Source organism: Somniosus microcephalus, chromosome 2 (genome assembly GCF_052327205.1).
Source record: "Somniosus microcephalus isolate GS21.2 chromosome 2, FLI_Smic_1.0, whole genome shotgun sequence".
NCBI lineage: Eukaryota > Metazoa > Chordata > Chondrichthyes > Squaliformes > Somniosidae > Somniosus > Somniosus microcephalus.
In genome coordinates this window covers 16,047,277-16,061,118 of record NC_140988.1, presented here as the reverse complement: position 1 = coordinate 16,061,118, position 13,842 = coordinate 16,047,277, and the positions used below count along the sequence as shown (strand labels likewise).

At 46.5% G+C, this 13,842-nt stretch overlaps 1 protein-coding gene across 6 annotated transcripts in view; it reads right to left on the bottom strand.

Moving 5' to 3' along the window:
* fam13a (family with sequence similarity 13 member A) overlaps positions 1-13,842 on the bottom strand; it is a 255,988-nt gene that overhangs the window by 191,413 nt on the left and 50,733 nt on the right. For all 6 annotated transcript variants that reach the window (XM_086006667.1, XM_086006678.1, XM_086006641.1 and 3 more), the window contains one exon: positions 7,365-7,536. In XM_086006667.1, the coding sequence (XP_085862793.1) occupies positions 7,365-7,536 (172 nt within the window). The remainder of the gene's footprint in view (positions 1-7,364; positions 7,537-13,842) is intronic.

The following is a 13,842-nucleotide window of genomic DNA, read 5'->3' as shown; positions in this document are numbered from 1 at the left end:
GGCCCCGTCTGCTCTCTCAGGTGGACGTAAAAGATCCCACGGCGCTATTTCGAAGAAGAGCAGGGGAGTTAGCCCCGGTGTCCTGGCTAATATTTATCCCTCAATCAACATCACTAAAACAGAATTATCTGGTCATTATCACACTGCTGTTTGTGGGAGGTTGCTGTGCGCTAATTGGCTGCTGCGTTTCCCACATTACAACAGTGGCTACACTTCAAAAAGTACTTCATTGGCTGTAAAGCGCTTTGGGACGTCCGGTGGTCGTGAAAGGTGCTATATAAATGCAAGTCTTTCTTTCTTTTCCCTTTTGCATTAAAGCCATATTTCCCTGTTCCGACCCCCTTCACAGCGGGTCAGAACCCTTGCACTATTGTTGATGGGGGGAGATTATATCAGCGGCTTGTGAGCCACTAGATAGCAATATTGTCACTTTGTAATACCTTGTAAAGTAAAACTTTGCTCTTTATTCCTAACTATTGAACTAATCTTTATACCACCGGTTAGAAAATAAGAAAGATGGAATAAGATGAAGCCAATCGCCTTATCCAGTCTGCTCTTCCAGCTGATTAAGTATCAGTTCCTGTATCATGGACTCTGGCTCTTTATTTACTGTCATGAGGAAAATGTCTAGCACAGGTAGAAGGTTCAATACACAATTTCTCTCTGCCTCGCTAAAGTAGTCATGTGAAACTCCAGGATATCGTTTTAAGGTTAAAAAGTACACAATTAGATTGTCCTCAATTTCATTTCCACATTCGCATGGGAACACCACCACCTCCAACTTCCCCTCCAACTCACACACCATCCTGACTTGGAAATATATCGGCCGTTCCTTCATCATCGCTGGGTCAAAATCCTGGAACTCCCTCCCTAACAGCACTGTGGGAGTACCTTCACCACACGGACTGCAGTGGTTCAAGAAGGCGGCTCACCACCACCTTCTCAAGGGCAACTAGGGATGGGCAATAAATGCTGGGCCTTGCCAGCGACGTCCACATCCCATGAGCGATTAAAAAAAAAATTCGGGCCCATAAATTCTGTAGGGGTTTTTTCCCGTTTTCTTATCTCGCAGTCGTGACCGTCAGAACCCATTGGGAGACCCGACAGCATCCAGCAGGAGACCGGGAGACACCTCAACCACCCGCCTCCTGAATTTCAGGGCCATGTTGCTTCATGGTTGCAACATCCCAAAAACAATTGTGTTCTGCACAGCATTTGATCAACTCTCCTGTACTTATTATTATAACCTTTAATTCCCTTCTTAACAAGACACTTATCTACCTCATTCCCCATATAAACTAATCTGAAAGAGGGGAATCTTTTTTATCTCCCACTTGTTAATTCTGTACTATATGCGCTGGTTATCTTGATAACAGTTATACGCGAATAGCCTGCTTACATTTACGTTAACAATGCCTAATCTTTGATCCTTCCAAAGTCCAGCTTTGCTGAATCGCTCTTCTTCGGGTCCCAACTACTAGAATCATCCTTGCCCCTCATATCTCTCCCAATTCATGAATGCCCCTTTGAAGAAGAGGGTGCCTGAAGCTGCAACAGTATTTCAGATGTGGCCTCACCAATGAGTTATACACGATTACAACTTCAACTTGTAATCAAATGCCCTGCAGTTGCATTCCAAGGTATGATTAGCCTCGATAGCTAGTTTAGGTGAACTGAATACGTTCAATGAATGGTTGATAATCAGATCCAAGTCCCCCTAGTTTGCCACCTTTTGCTGACGGTCTCCCCCTCCATTGCGTACAACACTTGTGGTTTCGATTCCAAATGCAGTACCTTCATTGTATTCCTATTAAAAATCCATTCGCCATTCCTGAGCCCACCTGCTTATTCTGCCCAGATGCCTGGGAACATAATATGGTTGAATTCCAAATTCAGTTGGAGGGTGAGAGAGTTGGATCTCAAACCAGCGTACTGAGCTTAAATAAAGGAGACTATGAAGGTATGAGAGTAGAATTGACTAAAGTGGACTTGGAAAACAGATTAAAGTGTAAGACGGTACAAGAGCAGTGGTCTACATTCAAGGAGATATTTCACATCTTTCAAGATAAATATATTCCACTGAGGAAAAAGGGGCGTAAAAGAAAATACAGCTATCCGTGGCTTAGTAAAGTAATAAAGGATGGTATCCGACTGAAAACAAGGGCATATAAAGTAGCCAAATCTAGTGGGAGGACAGAAGATTGGGAAGCATTTAAAAGCCAGCAAACAATAACTAAAAGATTAATTAAGAAAGGGAAGATAGATTATGAAAGTAAACTAGCAAAAAATATAAAAACAGATAGCAAGAGTTTCTACAGCTATATAAAAAGAAAAAGGGTGGCTAAAGTGAACGTTGGTCCCTTAGAGGATGGGACCGGGAAACTAGTGGTGGGGAACATGGAGATGGCAAAGACGCTGAACAAATATTTTGTATCAGTCTTTACAGTAGAGGACACTAAAAATATCCCAACACTGGACAAACAGGGGGCAATGGGGGGAGGAGCTAAACACGATTAAAATCACTAAGGAGATGGTACTCAGTAAAATAATGGGACTTAAGGCGGATAAATCCCCCCGACCTGATGGCCTACATCCTAGGGTCTTGAGAGAAGTGGCAGTAGGGATTGTGGATGCATTGGTGATTATTTTCCAGAACTCCCTGGACTCAGGAAAGGTCCCGGCAGATTGGAAAACTCCTAATGTAACACCCTTATTTAAGAAGGGAAGTAGACAAAAAGCCGGAAACTATAGACCAGTTAGCCTAACATCTGTGGTTGGCAAAATGTTGGAGTCCATTATTAAGGAAACAGTAACAGAGCATTTGGATAAACATAATTTAATAGGACAGAGTCAGCATGGTTTTATGAAGGGGAAGTCATGTTTGACAAATTTGCTCAAATTCTTTGAGAACGTAACATACAGGGTGGATAAAGGGGAACCAGTGGATGTAGTGTATTTGGACTTCCAAAAGGCATTTGACAAGGTTCCACACAAAAGATTACTGATCAAGATAAAAAAATCACTGGATTGGGGGTAATATACTGGCATGGGTGGAAGATTGGCTATCAAACAGAAAACAAAGAGTTGGGATAAATGGTTCGTTCTCGGGCTGGCAATCAGTAACCAGTGGTGTTCCGCAGGGGTCAGTGCTGGGACCCCAACTCTTTACAATCTATATTAACGATTTGGAGGAAGGGATCGAGTGCAACATATCCAAGTTTGCCGACAATACAAAGATGGGAGGGAAAGCAGTGAGTGAGGAGGACATAAAAAACCTGCAAAAGGACATAGACAGGCTAAGTGAGTGGGCAGAGATTTGGCAGATGCAATATAATGTTGGAAAGTGTGAGGTTATGCACTTTAGCAGAAAAAATCAAAGAGCAAGTTATTATCTAAATGGAGAGAAACTGCAAAGTGCTACAGTACAAAGGGATCTGGGGGTCCTGGTGCATGAAACACAGAAGGTTAGTGTGCAGGTGCAGCAGGTGATCAGGAAGGCCAATGGAATCTTGGCTTTTATTGCAAGGGGGATGGAGTATAAAAACAGGGAAGTTTTGTTTCAGTTATACAGGGTATTGGTGAGGCCACACCTGGAATACTGTGTGCAGTTTTGGTTTCCATATTTAAGAAAAGATATACTTGCTCTCGAGGCGGTTCAGAGAAGGTTCACTCGGTTGATTCCGGAGATGAGGGGGTTGACGTATGAGGAAAGGTTGAGTAGGTTGGGACTCTACTCATTGGAGTTCAGAAGAATGAGAGGCGATCTTATCAAAACATATAAGATTGTGAGGGGGATTGATTGGGTGGATGCGGGGAGGATGTTTCCACTGATGGGTGAGACTAGAACTAGGGGGCATAATCTTAGAATAAGGGGCTGCCCTTTCAAAACTGAGATGAGGAGAAACTTCTTCACTCAGAGGGTAGTAAATCTATGGAATTTGCTACCCCAGAGAGCTGTGGAAGCTGCAACATTAAATAAATTTAAAATGGAGATAGACAGTTTCCTAGCAGATAAGGGAATTAGGGGTTACGGGGAGAGGGCAGGGAAGTGGACGTGAGTCTAGATTCGGATCAGCCATGATCCTATTGAATGGCGGAGCAGGCCCGAGGGGCCGTATGGCCTACTCCTGCTCCTACTTCTTATGTAACACTCCAATCTGTCCTACACAGAATGGCATCATCAGGAAAGTTTACAGTATAATAAAAAAAAGTAAACTTTTCCATATGTTTATGAATAATATAGGCAGGGGAAGACCCAGGACAGATGCCTGCATTGGCTTCCAGGGAGCTTCTTGTTCATTTATCACCACTTCCAAGCCAATTTTCAATATAGTTGGCGAACTAGACACTCATTCTACTAGCCTTAATGCTCTTTGAAAGCCCCATGTTACAAATATTAGGTCAGCCGTAGAAACCTTTGTAGCGTACGTGGTATCAGTCGCTCCCATAAGCGGTCCTAGTGGCTTAATTTTGTAGGAGTTGACTGCCCTACATCTACTAGTGCAATACTGTAACCCAAGGGTGTAACAATCGTGTCCTCTTGTGACCTTAACTGAATTCTTGTGTCTCTTGCACACGTGAAGGCGGACCGAGTGGACACTTGGCGAGATAAGGCTTGGTACAAAATCGTTAAGCTGCTAGATGTCAAAGCAAGTGAACATACAGTGCAACCGTTATAATCAGGTTCACCCATTTCCATAAGCACAACTGATCTTCACATAGAATCTTACAGCACAGAAGGAGGCTATTCGGCCCATCATGCCTGTGCTGGCTCTTTGAAAGAACTATCCAATTCATCCCACTCCCCTGATCTTTCCCCGTAGCCTTGCAATTTTTTCCTTTTTAAGTATATATCCACTTCCCTTTTGAAAGTGTTGGGGTTTGTGTGTGTGTGTGCGTGTGTGTGATATCTCTCGCTGTTCAGGAAAACAAGGACTTCCCAACACAATGGGTGCAAGGTATTTCTTAATTGCCAAGACAAGCTAACAAATTGATTACTATTTTAAGTCTATAAGGAAACAATTACTCATTAACATCTTAATTACTAATGTCTCAGGCCGTTTTTTTAAAAACTTGCACGCGTATACTAGGGGTGAATTTCTGCTGGGCTTCTCCCACGTGTCCGCTCTTGGCAGAGGAGCCGCGGAAACCCTGGAAAAGTGGAGTAAACAGCAGACAAACGGGAGAATCCCAGTGGAAATTTCCCTCCCACTGTGACTTAAAACACAACATTTAAAGCTACAGGGGGAAAAATTAGTTAGCGACCCAACATCACTTGGACACTAAGCACCCGGCGAAAAATAGCGCCGGCAATCGGTAACTTCAGTTTTAGCGCCCCAAGGGCGAGGTGGAGCGCTAATTCAAGTGCTCCACTTCCTTCTTAGAGCGCTAACCCCGAATATCGGGGCGGTGCGTTCTGTAGCGCTACGCACTGGGCCACGTAGCGCTGCCGCATGGAAGGGCTCTTCCCCTCATTAAAGGGGAGGGTCCAAGCCCACAGCTCTGCGGGACCCTACCTGGACCACCGGGGAGCGGGGTGCCGTGCCAGCAGCCCGGCACACAAGAGGAGTGCCGGGCTGCCAGATTGCGGCACGGACCCCGCGTTCAAAGAGGCAACAGGCTGCGCCAAGTAAGTCGGATGATTTTTTTCCCCCGCCCGCCACTTCCCCTTTACTTATCGCCCTGCGAGCCACCTGCCGCTCCGTTCCCGCCCCCTGACTTGGTCGCTGGCGTCGCCCGGCGCAGATTCAGGGGGGCGCGGGCCAATTTTGCAGGGCGGCGAAAACGGGGCGCTGCGCACGGTGATGACGTCGTCATTGCCTGCGCAGCGGAGCGGGGTGCTACCGGTTACCGCCGGCGCTAAACTCCTGCTGAATTTAGCGGGAGTTGTTAGCGGCACCGCGCCCGGGCGAGAAGTCGTTTGCGCGCCTCCCCCCCCCGGGGCCGCTAATGGGGGGCGCAAATGCACCGAATTTCTAGCCCACAACATTTAAAGTTTTCCAAATCCTTTCTGTGGAAAAATGGTCAAAACATCCTGACATGTGACATCCTACAATTGGAACTTTTTAATCAAATGTCTTCTTAAAATTCAAGAGTTTCATTCTACTGGACAGGCACTAACTGTAGTTCCTCCCTCAAGAGAATTGCAGAAGATTCATGAGGGATGAGTTGCTCTAAAACCACGCTGACTGCTTCTGGGGGCTCCTGTGATCGTTGGATGAACACTGACAGCACTCAGTAAAACGCTCAGGCATTTTCTACACCATCCACTTAAACCGTGCATCACACGGGTTTGTTCCAAATCCAAGCCCCGCTGTGCACCCCCCAACTAATTTACAAACACGTGCAGTGTGAGATCAAGGTTAAGGGGAGATTTAATAGAGGAGTTCAAAAGTATGAGGGATTTTGATAGAGTAAATAAGGACAATCTGTTTCCATTGGCAGGAGGGTCGGTAACCAGAGGACACAGATTTAATATAATTGGCAGAGCAACAAGAGATGAGGAGATTTTTTTTTTAGGCAGCGAGTTGTTATGATCTGGAACGCGCTGCCTAAAAGGGCGGTGGAAGCAGATTCAATAGTAACTTTCAAAAGGGATATAGACTTGAAAAGGAAAATAAATTGCAGGGTTAAGGGGGAAAGAGAGGGGCGGAGTGGGACATAATCGGTGGCTCTTTCAAAGAGCCGGCATGGGCACAATGGGCCGAATGGCCTCCTCTGCGCTGTGTGACTTCATCTGCAACGATATACGAGAAAAAATAAGGGCCTGTGGTTTGCTCATTTTTCTTGTTTCCCGCGCCTCGAGCCTCAGTTCTAAAATACAAATACTGTTAACTACGCAAGATGGGGGGAACGTTCAACCTGGGATCTTGGAGGGTAACCCAGGGGAGCAGGCTGCCCGCTGCCCCTTGTAGCACGGGCCCTGACATGAATCAGTCACTCATGAAAGAAAGACTTATGAAATAATACTGAGCGGCCTGGGGGTGGCACTGTCCAGGGAGAGTATAAATACTCGGGCACGGGCCCAGCTTGCGCAGGACATTCTTAACAGGAGCTAGTGAAGGACACAACTAGACCTCCATGTTGTAAAACAGTTGATTAAAGCTTTGTTTAACGCTTAGACCAAACGCCTAGTAGTTATCTTACGTCAGGCCCCGATTTAGAAATTTGAAATCAAGGGAATAAAAATTGTGTGGGCTCTGTTAAGGTTACCGCCCGGGCAGTGAAAGGTAAAAATTAACCCCTATAGTCCTTACAGTTTACAATAAGCTGCATTTAGACCGCAAGCCTATTCTCTCTGCGATCGAACCAAATCAAACAACGGCACAGATCTTTGGACATGGACAGTTTTCCACCAGACTTACTGAAACACATTGGGGCCAAATACTGTGGCGAGGTTGTACACGGTCATTCGATTGGTCCTGTGGTCTGCAGCTACTTGCATCAGAAAATGGCACAGAAACTTCAGCAGGCAATAGTTAACATCTGGAAGTTGATTTAGAAGCCATTGCAGCTCTTCTTGACTCCCGCTGTGGTCTGGAATGAAAATGAAAAAGCGTACTGTTTTTGTGCTCGAGGGAATAAAAAAATATATATGCACCACTGCTGCCCTTTTACTGGCCTCTCCGTGCAAATGCAAAGCAGTTTAGGACCGAAATGAGGAGAAATTTCTTCACTCAGAGGTCTGTGAATCTTTGGAAATCTCTAAAAAATGAAAGACTTGCATTTATATAGTGCCTTTCACGACCACCGGACATCTCAAAGCGCTTTAAAGGCCAATTAAGTACTTTTTTTGAAGTGTAGTCACTGTTGTAATGTGGGAAACGCGGCAGCCAATTTGTGCACAGCAAGCTCCCACAAACAGCAATGTGATAATGACCAGATAATCTGTTCTTGTTATGTTGGTTGAGGGATAAGCATTGGGCAGGACACCGGGGATAACTCCCCCTGCTCTTCTTCGAAATAGTGGCCATGGGATCTTTTACATCCACCTGAGAGAGCAGATGGGGGCCTCGGTTTGACGTCTCATCTGAAAGACGGCACCTCCGACAGTGCGGCACTCCCTCGGCACTGCAATGGAGTGTCAGCCTAGCTTTATGTGCTCAAGTCTCTGGAGTGGGACTTGAACCCACAACCTTCTGACTCAGAGGCGAGTGTGCTACCCACTGAGCCACAGCTGGCACACCAGAGAGGGCTGTGGAGGCTCAGTCGTTGAGTATATTCAAGACAGAGATCGATAGATTTTTGGACTCTTAGGGAGTCAAGGGATATGGGGATCGGGTGGGAAAGGGGAGTTGAGGTCGAAGGTCAGCCATGATCTTACTGAATGGCGGAGCAGGCTAGAGAGGCCGTATGGCCTACTCCTGATGAGGAGGAATTTCTTCACCCAGAGAGTGGTGAACCTGTGGAATTCTCTACCACAGAAGGCAGTGGAGGCCAATTCATTAAATACATTCAAGAAGGAGTTAGATATATTTCTTAAGGCTAAAGGGATCAAGGGATATGGGGAGAAGGCAGGGACAGGGTACTGAATTTGGATGATCAGCCATGATCTCATTAAATGGCGGCGCAGGCTCGAGGGGCCGAATGGCCTACTCCTGCTCCTATTTCTTATGTTTTTATTAATGTTGTCCTGTATTTCAATTTTCCAGTAAATTTACTGGGACCCCCTGTTGCTAATTAAAAGAAAGATTTGCATTTATATTACACGGAATTTACAGCAGAGAAACAGGCCATTCGGCCCAACAGGTCTGTGCCGGTGTGTATGCTCCACATGAGCCTCCTCCCACCAATGTTCCCTTCAAGCTGCGCGGCTGCACAGCGCTCCGGGGATCCCGCGCAGCCGGCTTTTCAACGTAAAAAATGCGCATGCGCAATAGTTTGAACGGCCCCGCGCGTGCCCTTAAAGGGGCTGCGCGGTGCCGAAAAAATTTAGAGGGAACATTGCCTCCCACCGTACTTTATCTAACCCTATGTAGCGCCTTTGCACGACCACAGGACAACTCCGAAGCATTTTACAGCTAATAAAATACTTTTGAAGCGCAGTCGCTGTCGTATTGTAAGGAAACACGGCGGCCGCCGATGTGCGCACAGCAAGATCCCACAAAGCAGCAATGTGACGGGGACCGGGTAACATTCCTGCTTTTGTCAGTTTGACAGATGTCTAAAAAGGGAAAATAAACACATGATCCGTGGCGTGGCTAAGTGACCAACAGCAAGACTGTTCCACCTGAGAGAATCCCGAGAACTATGAATCGGAGAAACAAAAATAAAACAGAAAATGCCGGAAAGACTCAGCAGGTCAGGCAGCATCCGTGGAGAGGGGAACAGAAAAGTTGACATTTCAGGTGTCGACCCTTGGTCAGAACTGGATTGGAGCCTGATCTGAGCTGCTGGAATCGCACCAACGGAGCCAATACTGTTTCCCCCAGTCGGCTGCGGGTTTGTATCCTTGTGATGTTTTCTGGCCTTTTTTTTTATTCGTTTGTGGGATCTGGGTGTTGCTGGCAAGGCCAACATTTATTGCCCATCCCTAATTGCCCTTGAGAAGGTGGTGGTGAGCCACCTTCTTGAACCACTGCAGTCCGTGTGGTGAAGGTGCTCCCACAGTGCTGTTAGGGAGGGAATTCCAGGATTTTGACCCAGCGACGATGAAGGATCGGCCAATATACTTCTAAGTCAGGGTGCTGTGTGACTTGGAGGAGAACTTGGAGGTGGTGGTGTTCCCATGCGCCTGCTGCCCTTGTCCTTCTAGGTGGAAGAGGTCGCGGGTTTGGGAGGTGCTGCCGAAGAAGCCTTGGCGAGCTGCTGCAGTGCATCTTGTAGATGGTACACACTGTAGCCACGGTACGCCGCTTCCAGCACCCCTCACCCTCTCCAGCCCCCAATGCCCACTGCTTTCAGTCTTGGAAAAGGACGCACACAGACAGATCGGTCCCAAACAAAAGGCTTGGCAATGCACAGTGACCTTTGTTTTCCCCAAAATAAAACAAACATTGTCCATTTTCTTTGAAAGGATCCCGGAGGATATTTTTGCCATGAATGGCCTCTTCTATAATGGGCAAATATTTTTCCTGCCACGGTCATCTGCTTACAGTCCAGGTTAGACACCGGCTTCCTAAAGATGCCACCTTCCAACACTCACCGGATTTGCCCAGTACTGGCCTTAATCCCAGTTGCTCCAGTCTTTCCCTATATTGGGTAGCAACCCCTTCTCCCCCACCCTCTCCCCCCCTATAAGAAATGTTCCCAACTTTTCCCTTAAAACCCCAGGAATAGCTCTGGCCGGAGAACAACTTCAACAAATCCCTCTAGTTTAGCATTACGTAGAAAGTGAGACCGGAAGCAGTAAGACCATCAAGTGGAAATCTTTCAACAGACAGAACCATGTTCCTAGATGAGGTTGGGATTTTTTTCCCCCCCCCCCCCAAATGATCGCAATTGTCCATTCTAGTCATTTGCAGTTTTCTGTCACATTCATAGAAACATAGAAAAATAGGAGCAGGAGTAGGCCATTCGGCCCTTCGAGCCTGCTCCTCCATTCAATATGACCATGGCTGATCCTCTATCTCAATACCATATTCATGCTCTCTCCCCATACCCCTTGACGCCTTTTGTGTCTGGAAATCTATCTATCTCCTTCTTAAATATATTCAGTGACTTGGCCTCCACAGCCTTCTGTGGTAGAGAATTCCACAGGTTCACCACCCTCTGAGTGAAGAAATTTCTCCTCATCTCAGTCCTAAATGTCCTACCCTGTATCTTGAGACTGTGACCCCTCGTTCTCGACCCCCGCCCCCCCCCCCACAGCCAGGGGGAATATCCTCCCTGCATCCAGCCTGTCTAGCCCTGTCAGGATTTTATACGTTTCAATGAGATCCCCTCTCATTTTCTGACGAAAGGTCTTCGACCTGAGACGTTGACTCTGTTTCTCTCTCCACGGATGCTGCCCTGGCCTGCTGAGTTTTTCCTGCGTTTTCTGTTCTTATCCCCAATAACTTCTGTCTTGTTAAACAAAAAAGTCCCAGAGGTCCATTTTGAAAGCTGCAAAGGACGTTCCAGCACTCAAACGGTTAAGTGCACATCTGCATAACCTGCTAATTTACCAAAGCGGAAGGGTCAATTTTCTTCTCAACTTCCTGTGCAACTGTGACTCAGTTAATTGAGCATATTTACACACATTGCCCCCTCAGTGTTCTCTGTGCAGCACGTCCCTTCTCCATTCAATGACTGTCTCCTCACAGCCGACCCTGTTCATCTCTTATCAGCCAACTGATCCAACCAGCCTCCAGCTGAAGGAGATGAACTCCCAGTTCCATGTCACAATGATTCTTTGTGCTTCAAGCGCTCCACTGCATTTTCATCTCGAAAGAAAGAACTTTATATCCTTTTCCTGACCTCCGAACGTCCCAAAGCGCTTTGCAGCCAATGAAGTACTTTTTGAAGAGTAGTCACTGTTGTAGCGTAAGAAATGTGGCAGCCAATTTGCGCACAGCAAGCTCCCACCGACAGCTACAATAGTGAAATACTGCGGATGTTGGAATCTGAAGTAAAAACAGAAAATGCTGGAAATATTCATACTGGAAAATGTGAGGTTATGCACTTTGGCAGGAAAAATCGTAGAGCAAGTTATTATCTTAATGGTAAGAAACTGGAAAGTACTGAAGTACAAAGGGATCTGGGGGTCCTGGTGCACGAAACTCAAAAGGTTAGTATGCAGGTGCAGCAAGTGCTTAAGGCGGCCAAAGGAATGTTGGCTTTCATTGCTAGGGGGATAGAATATAAAAATAGGGAGGTATTGCTTCAGTTGTACAAGGTATTGGTGAGACCGCACCTGGAATACTGCATACAGTTTTGGTGTCCATACTTAAGAAAAGACATACTTGCTCTCGAGTCAGTACAAAGAAGGTTCACTCGGTTAATCCCGGGGATGAGGGGATGGACATATGAGGAGAGGTTGAGTAGATTGGGACTCTACTCATTGGAGTTCAGAAGAATGAGAGGCGATCTTATTGAAACATATAAGATTGTGAAGGGGTTGGATCGGGTGGATGCGGGGAGGATGTTCCCGATGATGGGTGAAACTAGAACTAGGGGGCATAGTCTTAGAATAAGGGGCTGCTCTTTCAAAACTGAGATGAGGAGGAACTACTTCACTCAGAGGGTGGTAGGTCCATGGAATATGCTGCCCCAAAAAGCTGTAGAAGCTACATCATTACATAAATTTAAAACAGAAATAGACAGTTTCCTAGAAGTAAAGGGAATAAAGGGTTATGGGGAGCGGGCAGGAATTTGGACATGAGTCTAAGTTTGGATCGGTCATGGCCCTGTGGGTAGCGGAGCGGGCCCGGGGGCCGTGTAGCCTGATCCTGCTCCTATTTCGTGTGTCTAATTCTGTTAGATTCAGGAGATGGTTCTGTGATAGTGGATTGGCGGTTAGGATCAGATCAGCCATGATCTTATTGAATGGCGGAGCAGGCTCGAGGGGCCGATTGGCCTACTCCTGCTCCTATTTCTTATGTTCTTATGTCAAGCAGCAGCTGTGGAGAGAGAAACAGAGTTAACGTTTCAGGTCTGTGACCCTTCGTCAGAACGGAGAAAAAGTTAGAGACGCAACAGATTTTAACCAGGTGCAGAGGCAGGGAAAGGGGGGGGGGGGGGGAGGGGAGGAAAGAGCTATGTGATAATGACTAGATAGTGGAAGTACACTCACCACCGAGTCAGAAGGTTATGGGTTCAAGCCCCATTCCAGAGACTTGAGCAGATCGTCTGGGCTGACACTCCTAGTGCAGTGCTGAGGGAGCGCTGCACTTACGGAGCTGCCGTCTTGCGGACAAGATGTTAAACCGAGGCCCCGTCTTCCCTCGCGGGTAGACATAAAAGAGCCCGCGGCACTACTTCGAAGACGAGCCGGGGGAGTTATCCCCGGTGTCCTGGGCCAATATTTATCCCTCAACCAGCATCACTAAAACAGATTATCTCATCATTATCACATTGCTGTTTGTGGGAGCTTGCTGTGCGCAAATTGGCTGCCGCCTTTCCCACACTTCAAAAAGTGGCTGTAAAGTACTTTGGGACGTCCTGAGGTTTGGAAGGGCGCCATATAAATGCAAGTCTTTCTTTTCTTTCTTTGTTGTATCAGCATAAGGGACAAACATTTGAAAAAAGATACAAATTTGTGCACGCACGCGCACACACACCGAAACCAAAAAGCACTCAATAATCATCAGCTCGTCATCATTCAAGCCTTGGTTGCCTTGTAATATATACAAGATCTATTTTTTTCTCTCTTTTGGTGTAAAGCAGCCTGCTGCTTGAGGTAGAAGAGGCAACAGAGAGCAACACTGGAACGTCAGAGGTGCAAACACTGCAGGAAGATGACATTTAGACAGTTAAGGGGTGATTTGATCAAAGTTGTCTGGATATTAAGGAGAACTGATAGGATAGATAGGGAGAAACTGTTTCCGCCTGGTTTGGGAATCTAGGACTAGGCGACATAGCGTAAAAATTAGAGCCAGGTCTTTCAGGAGTGCAGTTAAAGAAAGACTTGCATTTATATAGCGCCTTTCACGCCCAGCGGACTTCCCAAAGCGCTTTACAGCCAATGAAGTCATTTTGAAGTGTAGTCGCTGTTGTAATGTAGGAAACGCAGCAGCCGATTTGTGCTCAGCAAGCTCCAACCAACAGCAATGTGATAATGACCAGATAATCTGTTTTTGTTATGTTGATTGAGGGATAAATATTGGCCAAGACACTGGGGATAACTTCCCCTGCTCTTCTTCAAAATAGTGCCATGGGATCTTTGGTCCACCTGAGAGGGCAGACAGGGCCTCGGTTTAACGT